The following is a 15,244-nucleotide window of genomic DNA, read 5'->3' as shown; positions in this document are numbered from 1 at the left end:
GCTTGCCAGGCAGGCGCTTATGCCACTGAGCTATATCCCCAAGCCCCCTGCCTTTTTTTTTAAGGGGATTGTTTTCACTGGAGATCTCATGAATGAACAATAATAGTATATAACTATTGAAAGGGAAGCAAACACAGCTCTTACACCATTTGTTTTCTGGTACCGGGAACTGAACTCAGGACCTTGTGCTTGCCAGCCAGGCGCGGTGCCGCTGAGCTATATCCCTGGCCCAAACATGGCCCTTATAAAAGAACTGCTGAAAGGTGACCACTGTAGATCGGTCTGCCCTCTGAAGCAGAGGCCCCAGAGCTCAGACTCATCCTACCAGTTAGTCCAACAGGAATGAGAGGACTCTGCCTTTTCCCTCTGGCCAGAAAGTCATCTCCATGGGGGAGCCCTGGGTAATCATGACTATGGAGGAACAAGAAAACAGCCTGTTGCTAGACACAAGTGCAAGTCTCTTGGTCCTTCTTTTCAATCCTGGCCTTCCTTCCAGCCGTCACACCTCAGTGACGGGAGTCACTGGTGAGGACGTAATATGCTATTTTTGACAACCATTAGGCTGTAACTACTTGTTAGATCCTTCTTGCGTATCTCTGTCTTCCTGAGAAACCACTTTGAAAATACCACCATGTATTACAGCAGCCATTGATATTTTCCTACTAATCTATCCATAACTCTGTAATGTTTGTATTGTTCCTATCCTATTTTGTAAATGGATGCATGTTTATTATTATGTGTTTCCTATAACAACCATTAAGAATAATTAATGATCATTCAATAGGTCAAAAAAATAAATAAATAAAAGAACTGCTGATAAAAGAACTGCTGAAAGTGTCAGTAAAGAAAGATGTGAGGAACAATTTTTATGTGACTATCATATGATGAACCCTAGTTCTTACCTGACACTGACACTGTTATTAGCCCCACCACAACTTCTATGAGATGAGCATAGTATATTTAAATGTAGGTACAAAACCAGAATGATGTAGCATACTTACACACTACAAGAAGCCTGAACTAAGAATAAGAATCCTTTGAATATTTTCAGAGGGGCTAGGACTCAGGTAGATGCTGAAAGGCAAAGTAAATTCTTGGTGAACACTACTCACTGATCTTCTGTTCCAAAAAACTTCACAAAGAAGCATTTCTTTCCACGTGGTTTCTTCAAGTCCTTGGGTGGATTCACAATCTAAAGGATAAAAGGTGAAACAAAGGTTTGATGACAACACAGCAGCCAATTAGAAAAGTACTTTTCCACAGCTTTAAGTTGGTAAAAATGAAAGAAAGAAAGAAAGAAAAAAAAGAAAGAAAAGAAAAGACAAGGAAAGGAAAGGAACCAACAAAGACCTAATATCTGACCTGGCACTTTTCTTGAGATGTGTAAAATGTGCAAGCATTCTACAAGTTCCCTGAGCTAACATGTAGCAATCTTCAGTGGATACAATATTCCTTTTACTGTATGGCTCCTTTTTTTTTTTTTGTCTTTTTGAGACAGGGTGTCACTATGCAGTTCAGGCTGGCCTTGAGCTCACTTTGTAGCCCAGGCTGGTCTCGAACTTGCAACGATCCTCTCGCCTCAGTGCTGGGATTACAGGCATGCGCCATCATGTCCTGCTTGTAGGGCTTCTCTTATACAAGTAGTTAAAACTAAAATCAACATTTTCCTCCAGTGTGAATGTCATCAGTGAAGACATGTAGAGGACATTCTTCAAAATACTTCTGGTATGGGAAGAGACAAAACAAGAAATAGTGAAAATAAAGGACAACTGAGGCACAGAAAACATCACACTGCAGAGTCTAAAGACATTTTCTAGATTCCTAGCAAGAATATAAAAACAACATTTGGAGAGTTAGGATGGATCACCTGATGCAAAATCTGGAATGCCAACGTCTGCAAAAATGCTCTGGAGCAGCACATATGGCAACAGGGGAAGATTTAAACTTAGTTGGGACAAAAATACTTTGGCTTTTCACTAACCTACATTTAGACTTTTCTCCTCTTGGAGAATTAATTTTCTTCTTTCATTAGATTTAAGCATAAAACTGAATTCAAATTAGGCTTGAGTTCTACAGTTAAAAATTTCACAAACTGTCTCTGATTCAAGAAATAAGTGATTACTTCAGATTAAATGATCTGGTTTCTACTTCTAAAGTAACTGATACTACAAAACAAATAACAACTCCCCAAAACTCCAGAGTTGTCTAAATGTGCCCAGTTTAAGTGCTAGAAACAGGGGTCTTCCATTTCCCACTTCCTCAAACCCAACTTCTGACAGGCCTCCTTTAGTAGCAAGACACTCACCTTTCCAGGCCAAGGAGGATACCTGCCGAGTTTCCCCCTAGAGAAAACACAGAGTCAGAACTCGTCCTGGAAAAGCCAGTCCATCTCCTTCAACCCACTCAGTAAGCAATTTATACTCCTAAACCTCTTCGGGCACCATCGAGGATCAGAACAAAAGCTGGCAAACTAGAGTTCTTAATCTGGCTTCCACAGCTGGAGCCGGGACCCTCAGACATGGAATGCAAAATTCATAGTGCGTGCGTTGAGGTCTGTGCATTCTTCTGCTGACATGTAATACAGAACAACAAGACCGTCAAGAGTCATTTGCCTGGAGCCTCCCAGTGACTGGGTGGGAGAATTCCCTCTGTAAACACAGACTTCCCCTAAGATCAGCCCAGCTTTGACAAGTGCTAATGGAAGCCTTCCTCGCGGTCAAGAGACAAACTACGCAGTTCAAGAAAGGCGACGACTGTCAGTCTCGGTTCTGGCGGTTGTCAGGGACACAGGAGCAGACCAAGAGACGCACCCCAAGGCGGCACTGGTCACTGCCAAGCCATTGGTTGTAAAGGAGAAGTCCCCCCTCCGTTTCCTCACCAGGCAGTGCCAACAATCTGGTTTCGACACCCCCGGCCGAGCTGCCCGCACTGGTCGGTGTCATCGCAACGCGGGTGTTTAGGGACCTGCCCCGGCGCGATGGCCCCGCGGGTTCCCCAGTTCTCCTGGTTTCCCGAGAGTCCCAGCGAGACCCGAGGGACTCGGGGTCTTCCAGAGCCGGACGGCGCCAGAGGCTCCCTCCGCGGTGACCGCTGGAGTCCGGGCCCCCAACGCAGCCCTCCCGAGGCGGCCTCGGGGATCACAGCCGGGTCTGCCACGGCCACCCTCGGCCTCAGTCCCCCGGGGCCGGACTGCCCCTTCCGCCCAGCGCCGCTTGTAGCGCCGACACTTCGTCTTCCCCTTTCCACGGCCTGGAGCGCACAGAAAGGCAGCTCTGAGGCTGGCCGCGAAACCCGCGCCCTGGGGCACAGATCCGTTGCGCATCTCGCTTGGCCCGGGCCGCTTACACTCACCACACCAAGTCGCCGAGCCGCAGACTCACAGCCGCCATCTTACCACCCAACCACCGCCGCCGCACAGGCCGCCGGGAACTTCGCGTCGCTCGGGTGCCGCCCATTGGAGTGGGCCCGTCCACGTGACGGGGCCCGGCTGTCATCAGCCTTGCCGCTGCTCAGACGTCAGCGCGCCCGCGGGTGTTCATTTGCTGGCGCGGCAGCACGTGACTCGGGCGCCGCGGTCTCCGCGCGCCGGAGCTCCGAGACTCCTGGCTCGTTCCCCCTCCCTCCGGCTCGTGACAACGAAGCGTCTAGGGTCTGAGGCTGCGGCGGCGGCGGCGGCGGCGGCGGCGGCGGCGACGGTGCGGCCGGCCCAGAGCAGAAGAGAGCTGGCTTCGCCGCCCGCCCCGCCCCCGGACGCTGGACTCAGTTCCCTTCCCCTTCGTCGCTTCCGTTAGTTGGGCGAGGGCCCGGGGCCGTTCCCGAGCCTGAGGCACCGGCGGGTCTCGTCGCTGCGTGCGGGCGCTCCCCTGACGGACCTCGGCGCGGCCTGAAACCAGCCTCCTTGCGATCCTGCTGCCCCGCGCCCGGCGAGACCCGCTCAGCCGCAGCCCGGAAGACCCCGGATCCCCGCTGCCCGCGCCCCAGGGCTGGGACGCCGCGCTCGCTCGCGCCCGCCGCTGGCTTCCTTGGAGCGCCCTCTCGACGGCCACCTCTCGGGGCGGCGCGCACACTGGGGCCGGGGCGCTCGCTGGCCGAGTTGCTTGTTGGACGTGGAGTTGGCATTTGTCCGCTTCCTTCTGGGCGGGCGCGCGGCGCGGCTGACGAGTCCCCGGGGCGGGGACACGGCCATGGGCCGGAGCACGGGCCGGGCGGCCGCCCGCGCGCAGGGCTTGGGAGCCGGCCGCTAGCCGCGCGGCAGCCCAAAGTCCGGGCCGGCATGAGGACCGTCGCGGGGGGACATCTGCGGCCCGCGTGGGCGCTGGGGACAAAGGTGCGTGTCGTTGTCCGGCTGGGTTCCTGCGTTAGCTTTGCTGTGGTCTGACACTTTCCGAGAAGTTGTGACAGCAGGAAGACAGATGTCAGTGTAGCGGGAGCTGTTAGCTGCCATGGAGAAGGACGCCTGCTCAAACTTGTGTGACCAGGCGGAAGCTCGACACTTTCCTAAAGATCCACCCCCAGTCACAGACTCCGGGAAGTCCGAATCGAGGGCTGCCCTCAAACTAGATTCTTAAGTCACCTGCTTGACAAGGTGGTTGTAAGGGGAGGGGCTTTTGGTGAGATCAGTTTCCCTTGAATTACGTGCAGGACCTAGCGTTTACAGTGTGCATGTTCTTTTAAACACAAACTAATTGAGTAGTATATTTAAAGTTGGGGAAATTAGGGGAAATAATTGTAAAACTCAAACACGTTCTTAATTTAGAAATTCTTAATTTTTGAGGAATTAAAGGATATTGTAATGACTTGATGAAAAGTAGGAATCCAAATATTTACACTTTACCTAGAGGCATTCCCTTTAAAGTCGGGAACACGGCAAAGGATATATTGTCTAATGACCTGGAAGTTCTAGCCAATGTAATAAGACATGAATGAAACAAGAACCAGTATTATTTTTCAGAAAACGATAATTCTTACTTTTGTTGATTGGAAGACTTATTAAAACATAAGAGAAAACAAATCATTCAGTAAATGGGCTAATTACAAAATTAGCATGCATGTTAGTTTTTCTTTCACCAGTAATCAGCTTGAAAATAGTGTGGTTAGAAAGGTTATACAATATTTAAAAACACAAAAGTATACACAATTCTTGGGAATAACAAGAGATGCAAAGGAGACTAGCAATTTTTGCCTAACCAGTTGAGGTTTTTTAAGAGGGATATTTTTGTGCGCAGAATACTAAACATACTCAATTCATTAAAGTTGAGTACTTAAAAATTTAGCTATTTTTAAGACTTTTAAATTGTACTCATAAATGTTTTATTTACAAATCTCAGAATGTTTATGTAAAAACAGAAGTGCTTGATCTTTGACAGGTTCGATTAAGGCACCACTTGAACAGATTAAATTCCTTTAAACAATTGACTTCACTAGGTTGATCAAATTCCCTTAAGGGTTTTAAACTGCATTTAATGTTTATGGTTTTTTTTCTCTAATGCTTCAAACTTCATGAAAAATAGTAAAAAAATTTTAAGAATTTAAATTCAAGCTGGGCATGGTGGCATACACCTGTAATCCCAGCACTCATGAAGCTGAGACAGGAGGGTCTTTGCAAGTTGGAGAGCAGCCTAGGCTACAAAGTGAACTCAAGGCGGGCTTGAACTGCATAGCGAGTCACTGTCTCAAAAAGACAAAAAAAAAAAAAACAAAAAAACAACTTACACTCTCCTAAATCTAATAAACATGTAAATGTAAGTCAGGTTCTTTTAAACACGTAAATATTTTAGAATTTAAGTATGTTTTCTTAAAGATTTCAGATTAAAATTGTATGCCTAGTATGTCATACTTTAATGTATCTGATTCTCTTAAATGTTTCAAATGACTTAGAACAAATAGTATCTTGTGATGGCTATAAAATATCTTCAAATCTGACTCCTAAGTGTTAGTATATTGTAGTTTGGGTTACTTTGTCTTCTGGTTCAATTTTTGTACATCTCAGGTTTTCATAACTAAGAGTAGGACCTTTACCTGGTAGGTGGGTTAAAGTTACAGTCTCTAAAACTTGGGACTGAGATAGGTTATATTTTTAAATTACTGGCAGCACAGGGCCATTTGGCTGTAGTTGCTATTTCCAAGACTGCCTTCCTTTATCCTATTGAACAACTTGTGGATTTCCCTTTTTAGATACTGTGCCTGCTCCCTCAGAGTGGGACCTATAAGCCTTCACATTTCAGGTGGGATTTACTATTTTCACAACCCAATGCATCACAAATGTCCTGAGTGCATTGGAGGTTTGTTTTAGGGGACTCTCAACGTCTTAGTGCAGTTGGTAAGTGGTCTTTATACTAGCCGGCATGTTTTGCTGCTAATCTGTTTACTGCCTGATAAAAATGACTTTAATTTCATTTTTATATTTTTTACTCATCAGATCTTAGATTACAGTTTTATGGTTATAAGGAAAAGACTGAATATCGGATATGTACTAACATCTGTACATATATGGTATTTACATTATACACATCTTCTTGAATTCATATTTGTGATTCACTTTCAAAATGTGGTTGAGATTTTTGGGGAAACTTGCTAAATTGATTTGGTAATGGATCTGAAATAAACTGGGAAAGCCAAATACTATTTTTAAAAGGAGAAATAATGAAGATGAACTTTCAGTTTAAAATACTAAAAGATCCTATAGAACTTTTCAAAACTGCAGCACTGATTGAGGAATCTCTAGGTACTAGAATAATGTAACAGATGGTTTTCAGAAATAGACTTCACATATCTAGACATTAGTTTGATACATGCTGTATCAGCAGGGAAAGGAAGGCTAGTGATTGGTGTTGGAGAGAAACCCAAGTTAGAACCTGCCCTCATATCTTGTAGCATAGTAAGCTCAAATTGAATTAAAGTGTTAAATGTAAAAACAAAAATCTATAAATACCTTGTAGGTGATTTCTTATTTAAATCTGATTGAGAAGGGCATTCTAGGCATAAAGAAATGGGAGGAGTCGTATGGGAGAAGAGCCTAGTTGCAGTCCTTTTTTGACTTAAACCATGGGGTACAGGGCAATTTTCACATAGTTAAGAAAAATATATATTTAGAATGACTATTAAGTAAAAAAACAATAAATGGTAATAAGAATAGATTTAATAGTGGAGTCTTATCAACAGTGAAATTAATTTAAATCTATGGGCTGGGGATATAGTTCACTGGAACCGTACTTGCTTAGCATGTGCGAGGCTGTGGGTTCTAGCGTCAGCACCCTTCTCCCAAAATTAAATCTGTATGATAGAATAGGAAAATGTTTTTATCATCTTGGTTTGACTTGGCCCTTCTTTTCAATGTTAACAGAAGCCATGCAGTGACACCTGCTAAGACTTGTTGGTAGCCATGTCGGAGCCCCACAGGGTCCAGTTCACCTCTCTCCCAGGTTCTCTGAATCCTGCACTTTTGAAGAAGTCTCGGAAAGAGGAGGTTGGGGGAGCAGAGCAGCATCAGGACTGTGAGCCAGCTGCAGCCGCTGTTCGGATTACTCTTACCCTCTTTGAACCAGATCACAAACGCTGCCCAGAGTTCTTCTACCCAGAGTTGGTGAAGAATATACGAGGGAAGGTGAAAGGCCTTCAGCCTGGAGACAAGGTACACTCCAGTATACCCAAGTTGCCCTGAAACTTGCCATGTAGGTGTCAGCATGTACACATGGGCTTTTATAGTAAGGAAGTGAGACTAGAGAGGCTTAGGCTGCTGTAAGATCATGTAACTCATCCAAAGCAAGCATGTGGTTAGCTGGTCTTGCCACTGGGCACAAAGGGAGAGAATTCTTTATAAAATGATTATTTTGACTTATGCTAGAGAAAAATGTGTAGCTCATCCAAGACTAATTAATATTGAGCCAGGTGTGGTGATAAATACCTGTAATCCCACACTTGGGAGGCTGAGGCAGGAGAATTGCTGCAAGTTCAAGGGCTACATAGCAAGACCCTGAATCATTGTAGGTATACTCTACCATGTTAAGATAATATAATCTAGACTGTGGGTATAACTCAGTACTAGACTCAGCTCTTGTGTAGCATGTGGGAGGCCCTGGCTTCAATCCCCAGAATGGAGGGGGTTGGTGGGGAAGAAAGAGGGGGAGGGGCAAGGAGAAAATGAATGAATAATATAATGTGATATATTTGTGCATTGATTCATTTAGCATATATTCCTTACAATGTGAGGCACTGTGCTAGACACCGTGGACTATGTGAAGAGGGGAAGATGGTCTCCTAGCCTCAAAGGAACTTGCAATCTTGTAGATGTTTTAGGAGAATTGTACCAGTGCAGGTAACAGAAGTTACAATGTGATTATTGTTTAAGTCAGCTACAAATACAGACCAGAATGCTTGGGCAGAGGCGAGCTTATAGTTGAGGATGCTCTGTTCAGACAGAGCTGGACCTTCATATAGTTAAGAAAAATAGTCATTATTGTTACTTTTTTTTTTTTCCTCCTGTACTGGGGAAAGTACCAGGGCCTCATGCATGCTAGGCAAGTGCTCCACTATTGAGCTACATCCCTAGCAAGTTATTGGAAGATTACTGTTTATAAGGTATAAAGGAATATATGTTGAATCTAGTTATGCTCAAAATTAGTAGAATTTCTTAAAATTATTTTAACCACTCAAGTTATATATGATCATTGGGGGAAAATTAGAAAGTACAGATAAACACGTTTTAAAGACCACCCATTTGTATACCACATTTTATAGTGTGTTCTACAATATCCTATTGTGCATACATGCTATAAATCATTTAATAACTAATGCTTGTAAATGGGTCTCTCAGTAAGTAGAGATGGAAGGGGGATGGAATAAGAGAATTTTGCTTCCAAACAGCATCTAGTCTACTGTTTTTGGTCTATTCTGAAGTCTTAAGCATATTTGGTGCAGGAATCTTTTATAAAAATTAAGATTCTTAGCTGGGCATGGCATCACACACTTGTAGTCCCAGCACTTGGGAGGCTGAGACAGGAGGGTTGCTGTGAGTTCAAGGCCAGCCTGAACTTTGTAGTGAAATCCTGCCTCATTTAAAAAAAAAAAATTGGGGCTGGGGATTTAGCTCAGCGGTAAAAAGCGCCTGCCTGGCAAGCGCAAGGTTGTGAGTTCGGTTCCCGGTACCGGAGAAAAACCAAAAAAAAAAAAAAAAAAAAAAAATTAAGATTCTTTGCTGAAGAATCTTAAGGGCCAACTCTGGAAAATTTACTTGATGAGAAAATGTAAGAGTAAGCTTACAGAACAAAAATAAACTTTGAAAGTCTTTGTGAAAGTCTTTGGGCTGATTATTGAAATTGGGCGACAAGATGAGAGGATGGACCCTTGAAGATAGATTTCTAAGGTTAGGGAATGTGGTGAACCTGAGTTTCACTTTGGTAGCACTGACACGAGTGCCATTCAGACTACTTGAAGCAGAGTAGAGCAGCTCTCTAGAACTTACCCTGTATTCAGTGGGTTCTTAATCTTTTCTAGCCATTGATTATTTTAGAAGTCTGATGAAGCCTATGGGCCCCTCAGAACTTTTTCAAACACGTAAAATAAATTCTAGGGTTACAAAGGAAATCAACTATAAATACTTCATTAAAGACTGAGCATTTCTAATCTGTATTTAAAGTCCCATAGTCTAGTTCTCAGATAGGTGATTTTAGGCATTTAATCAAGTTTTGTTGAATTATATGAATGGAAGTTTTACTTTTGAAACAATTGACATAAATACTGATGAGATGGTCGCATGTATGAGTATTCTACTTTGTCTTTTTTTTAAAAGTAGTTTTATTATACAGTTTATGGGTGTTAGGTAGTCAGTAAAGGTTCTTTGGCTAGAGCTATGACAATTTTTTGTGGAATGGTCTTTTTACAGAAGAAAGATCTCTTAGATCCTTTTAATGATGAAGAAAAGGAACGGCATAAAGTGGAGGCCCTTGCACGGAAATTTGAAGAAAAATATGTAAGTTTTTTTCTCTTGGGCAACAAAAGAAGCTCATTTGGTGGGAGAGGTTTCCAGACATTTGCATGTTCCTTTAGTGAATTATCATGTAATCTACACTGATCTGGAAATAAGTGGAGAGCTCAGAGAAAACAGAATGTAGTTATTAAACAAATGCATTAATGTGCAGAAGTTACCCAGTCAACTAGTGTGTGAGCTAAACAGGTGAATGAATAAGAAGGCCTTTTATCCTGCCTTGGAGAAAGTATTTTGGTATGAAGTTTAAGAAGCCATTTGTTGCCAGGCATGGTGGTGCACACCTGTATCCCAGCACTTGGGAGGCTGCTTGAGTTTGAGGCCAGCCTGGGCTACATAAGCAAGTTCAAGGCCAGCCTGAACTGCATAGCGAGACCCTGTCTCAAAAGAAAAAGGCCATTTATTTAGTTCATACTTCTGTCTTAAACAATTTTATGCAGATACAAATTTGCCCTTTTCAAAGGTCTTCAGGGAAAGAGGTTTTCGGGTGTGTAACTGTTGCAGTACTTTACAGTCTTTATCACTAGCTAGTGAAGTTTAAGGCAAAATTTAATTCTGTGTACTTACCAAAAAGCATGTGATCTTTTAAATTTTAGGGTGGAAAGAAACGTAGAAAAGATCGAATTCAGGACTTGATTGACATGGGGTATGGTTATGATGAGACGGATTCCTTCATCGACAACTCTGAGGCGGTGAGTAGCTGGTGAAAGTGCAATCTCGGAATGATCACATCTTGGGTCCTACAAATAGTGGCCAAGATATGGGGTGTGGGCAGAGCAGCATGCATTTTCAGCAGTACTGTTGTGAGAGAAGGTGGCTTCCTGGACCCAGGCTGTGGTTCCCTCATCTGGAAATGATGACCACTCTGTCTCAATACATGGTAGTTCACATAGTTGTGATTGGCGGAAAGGATATCTTCTTATGCTGTCTGAAGTGGGAAAAAGAAATGTAATTCCATCTCTTAAGACCCACTTTGCACCTTTGGACCATAGAACCAGAATTTGAAGCTGACAGTATGTTTTCCCTCTTCAGTATGATGAGCTTGTTCCTGCTTCTCTGACTACAAAATATGGAGGATTTTACATTAACTCGGGAACCCTACAGTTTAGACAAGCATCAGAATCTGAAGATGACTTCATTAAAGAAAAGAAGAAAAAATCTCCAAAGGTTAGAACATGCTTGTTTTTGCATTTCAGAGATATCTTTTGATATGACCCTGTGAGATAAGTAGGTGACTCTTCAGGATGTGCAGTGGCTTAGGATGCTCAGAGGCTGGTGGAAAAGGTTGAGCTGTGCCAAGGTGATTTGAATGTGGGGGCTCTGGCCAGCCCTCAGTCATCGTGTCTATGTCACTTGATGCCCCAGCAGGTTCAGTTTCATGAGATGGTCTTGGGGTGGGGATGAGGGTGTGGAGTGAGGCAGTGTGCATTACCCTTGCTGGCTGTCTTTAGTGGATGTATAGAGGACTTCATTTCCCAGGGATGTCACCTGCTGTAAACAAGTCAGCCTTAGATTGAGGGTACTTTAGGATCTGTCTACCACTGCCTGTTATTTAAAATAAGGTAGGGTCTGTACGTCCAAACGAGCAAGATTTCAGGCCTCAGAGTGGCCACTGTTGTGTCCACCCTGGGTGTTCCCAGTAGTTGGTGGGAATGCTGTAGGTTTGTGGTCTAGTTACTGCTCTGAGAGCTTCCTGAAGGAAGTAAGATGGGCTCAGGATGTGCCCCGGGCGGAGCAAGGCCAGTGCCCAGTAGTGCACTTGCTCCCTGAGTCAGGGAGCCGTGTAACTGTGCCTTGTCTTTAATTCTCAGAAGCGGAAGTTGAAGGAAGGTGGTGAGAAGATAAAGAAGAAGAAAAAAGATGACACTTATGACAAGGAGAAGAAATCGAAAAAGTCCAAGTTTTCCAAAGCCGGGTGAGAGGCAGCAGCTTTTTGCTAGGATAAGTCTGACCCGTGAGGGCAGGACACCCAGGAGCTGACTGACCCTCCCCCACAGCTTCAGAAGAGGCAGTAGGGCCTGGCCCTCTGCTTTTCCTCTTGCCTCCTGTAGGGCTGTTCTGGGCATAGTCAGCCACTCTCATCTCTGTGTGTCAGATAGTCAGAGTTCCTCTGTTCCACTGTCAATGTTGGCAGCTATTTCTGTCACTGTGTGATTGCTGATGTTCCTTGTTCTCTTGGGCACTCCTCTGTCCCAATTCTTCTGTCTGCTGTTTTCCTTTGTCTTCTGCAGTCATGCTTTCTTCTCACTTAGTCTCATCCCAGCTGCCTTCAAGTTGCTGCTGTTCTCTGCTGCTCCTGTTCTCTCCCTTTAAATACTTTTCTTGCCCCTCCCCTTTTTCTGCAACCTTTTATTTCAGCCTGGCAGTGGTTCTTAAAAACCCAGCGGATATTTAGCATTACATGACATTGTTGCTAACCTATATTCACTCTCCTGCTTTGGTCCAGCAAGAAGGAGCTCCGTATGCCAAGAGGAGGGAGGAATAATAACAGGGTGGACTGTGACTGAGGTTCTCCTGGAGATCATTGCCCTGGGAACAGGGGTGAAGGCCTCTTGAATTTCCCTGTGGAGGGTTCTTACAGCCTGAGTAACCACTTTCCATCTTACTTACAGCTTTACTGCCCTCAATGCCAGTAAGGAGAAGAAGAAGAAGAAATACTCTGGGGCTTTGAGCGTTAAAGAGATGCTAAAGAAATTTCAGAAGGAGAAAGAGGCACAGAAAAAGAGGGAGGAGGAGCATAAGCCTGTAACAGTCTCATCAGTGGAAGCTCCAGGTCTGCGGGAATTGGAGGGCCCTTCTGACCCCTTGCTTTCACTCTTCGGCTCTACATCTGACAACGACTTGCTCCAGGCAGCCACTGCCATGGACTCCCTGACTGATTTGGACCTGGAGCAGCTGCTTAGTGAGTCTCCAGAAGGAAGCCCCTTCCGAGATATGGATGATGGAAGTGATTCCCTCGGGGTGGGATTGGACCAGGAATTCAGGCAGCCCTCTTCCCTCCCTGAAGGCCTGCCAGTGCCCCTGGAGAAGCGCGTTAAGGAATTGGCTCAGGTATGGTGACACATTGTGTCCAGGCTTTCCTGGAAGTGGTTTGGGCAGATTGGCATTGGTTCTGCACTACATAAAGCTTGATGCCCAGAGACATCCTTAGAGAGTTGGCAGTGAAAGTGTGAACTTTTTCTGAGCTCTGTTCTTGTCCTAAGTGAGGAAACAGTGTGAACTTTGCCCCTCAGGCTTCATCTTCAGGCCTTTCTTGTTTCCTTTGTTTCTAGAAATTTTACTTTCCTCTTGAGAGTTTTCTTTCTATTTTCTGCCCGTCAGTTTCTTTCCCACACATTCTTCCTTTTGTGCAATAGACTAACACTGATGTTGGCAGCAGGCAGCTAAGGCAGGGATTCATATTCTGAGTAGTCTGGTAAAGGTTTTGAAAACTCACCGAAGTTTGTAAACATACAAGTTACACCCAGAATACTGTAAATACATAGTTGCCACTGGGTTTTGGTTGCAACTTTGTATTGTTTATCATCCCTGGTAGTGATCACAGGAATGCTTACATGGTGATAAACACGGAAGGAGCTTAGTGTCAGTGCTGTCCATGCCTTGTAAACATTAGCAGCAACAACATTTAGCATAGGCCAGCTTGCTGTTTTCCTCTAGTGATTTAGAATTGATCCCTAAGTGCTGAGAACTGTCAATTCAGTAATACTACCGTGAACCAAGCATGAATTGCTAGTTATGATGACATTACCTTTTAGTTGAAATAACACTTTGCATTAGGCATCATGATTTACACTATAGCTCCAGTGGCATTTATATCTATAGCTGTAAGTTTTGAACCAGTGATTCTCATAGCATCTCAGAATCGCTGTTATGTGTAACATCTCTTGTTTCAGGGCAAGGTGAAATGTCAACCACTGCTAAAAATGAGTTTTTCACTTCCAGAAGATATTTGACACGGTATATGAAGCAAAAAAGCATCTTACTCAAATCTCTAGTTCATCTTTGTTAGCTTCTGTGCAGTGTTGGACATATGTTCTACCTGAATGTAATGATTTAAATGAATTGTGCCTTACCAGAAATTTAGAGTGTGTCTTACATGAAATTGAAGTGGAAGGAGTCGAATCTCAAACTTGGCATGTTTGAGCACATTGTTCTGTATTTGCTCTCAGAGTTCATTTTTTTTTTTTTTTTTTTTAAATACTCCTTGTTCTTAGTTCTCTGGTTTGTAATCAAATTGTTTGTAGTTTCTAAAGGCTTGTTAACTAAGCTGAGTAAGGACTGTGTGACAGAAGCCAGTTGTTTTTCAGAAAAACCAAAACAGAATTCTTGAGTATTTTCATTCCACCATAGGTTGTATATTAGTGTAGTAACTTTTTGTCTCACTTTCTTGGGAAAAATGCAAACACATTTCGTGGAAATGAAACAGTGTTGGGCTATGATGTAAGAAACCTCCTTGGACGAACACCTTTGGGAAGGTGTCCTTCCTGAGTGATTGTTCTTGGGCATGATACACAGGGTTCTAGATTCTGTAGATACAGTGGGCCTGGGTCCTGATGGGGAGGTGGTGACTGGAAAGGTTGTTGATGTTCTGGTTTGAAAATACAGTGCTCAAATGTGAAGTTGGTACTTTAGACTTCACCTGGTTCCACTCTATAATAGCACTGAGAAGTTTTGGAAAATGGGGTGAAAAGTATGTGGGGGTTATCCATTACCCGGCTAGTCTAAAAACACTTCCAATTTGCATATTCCTTTCTCCCTCTGTGTACATTTTTTGTGCAGTTGTGATTATAGTTGTGAATAATTGTTTCCTGATTATTTCACTTAATAAATTTATTATAAAGCCCTCATTATTTTTAGTGGTTGCATTAAGAAGGCTTATTTTGAAAAGTGACTTAATGCCACTGCAAAGGTATCCCCATGTGCTCCATTTCAACCAGGGCCATATGCCTGGGAAACCTGGAGCCTCTCACATGTGCGCACAAGTGCTCTGGACCTCCAGGCCCTATTGAGAATATGCTGAGAAAGGTAGTCTTCCCAGGGAGAGAAGGCATTTGTACATAAAAATTACTATGTCATATGTGGACATTTGGGTCCTTACTAAGGAGAGATCGTAGGTCTTGAAATGGACATTTTTAAGATTTGAATTAAGCTTCATGTAAATAGCTATATAACTAGCAGTATTATGTGTTTCTCAATTTATTTTTCACTCCTTTTTATCCCTCTTATCGCCTTTTTTTTTTTTTTTTTGTGCTATTGAGCTAC

At 43.7% G+C, this 15,244-nt stretch overlaps 2 protein-coding genes across 7 annotated transcripts in view; one reads left to right on the top strand and one right to left on the bottom strand.

The window, feature by feature from the left end:
* Nucleotides 1-3,592, bottom strand: part of Glyr1 (glyoxylate reductase 1 homolog (Arabidopsis)) — a 39,286-nt gene extending 35,694 nt beyond the window's left edge. For all 4 annotated transcript variants that reach the window (XM_005391261.2, XM_005391262.2, XM_005391263.2 and 1 more), the window contains exons 1-3: nucleotides 3,352-3,592; nucleotides 2,306-2,342; nucleotides 1,113-1,192 (exon numbers count right to left, since the gene is read on the bottom strand). In XM_005391261.2, coding sequence (XP_005391318.1) covers nucleotides 1,113-1,192; nucleotides 2,306-2,342; nucleotides 3,352-3,494 — 260 coding nt within the window. In that variant the 5' untranslated portion in view covers nucleotides 3,495-3,592. The remainder of the gene's footprint in view (nucleotides 1-1,112; nucleotides 1,193-2,305; nucleotides 2,343-3,351) is intronic.
* A 645-nt stretch (nucleotides 3,593-4,237) lies between these two features.
* Ubn1 (ubinuclein 1) overlaps nucleotides 4,238-15,244 on the top strand; it is a 26,630-nt gene continuing 15,623 nt past the window's right edge. For 2 of the 3 annotated variants that reach the window (XM_005391266.2, XM_005391265.2), the window contains exons 1-7: nucleotides 4,238-4,327; nucleotides 7,343-7,630; nucleotides 9,881-9,967; nucleotides 10,579-10,674; nucleotides 11,015-11,149; nucleotides 11,794-11,897; nucleotides 12,595-13,033. In XM_005391266.2, coding sequence (XP_005391323.1) covers nucleotides 7,382-7,630; nucleotides 9,881-9,967; nucleotides 10,579-10,674; nucleotides 11,015-11,149; nucleotides 11,794-11,897; nucleotides 12,595-13,033 — 1,110 coding nt within the window. In that variant the 5' untranslated portion in view covers nucleotides 4,238-4,327; nucleotides 7,343-7,381. Of the gene's footprint in view, nucleotides 4,328-7,342; nucleotides 7,631-8,186; nucleotides 8,315-9,880; nucleotides 9,968-10,578; nucleotides 10,675-11,014; nucleotides 11,150-11,793; nucleotides 11,898-12,594; nucleotides 13,034-15,244 lie in introns of those variants that run through there. The other variant, XM_005391267.1, reaches the window with a different exon arrangement.

The sequence above is a fragment of the Chinchilla lanigera genome, unplaced genomic scaffold (genome assembly GCF_000276665.1).
Source record: "Chinchilla lanigera isolate Chin_1 unplaced genomic scaffold, ChiLan1.0 scaffold00041, whole genome shotgun sequence".
Taxonomy (NCBI): Eukaryota; Metazoa; Chordata; class Mammalia; order Rodentia; family Chinchillidae; genus Chinchilla; species Chinchilla lanigera.
The sequence above is the reverse complement of the archived record's forward strand: the minus strand, read 5'-3'. Positions and strand labels throughout refer to the sequence as shown.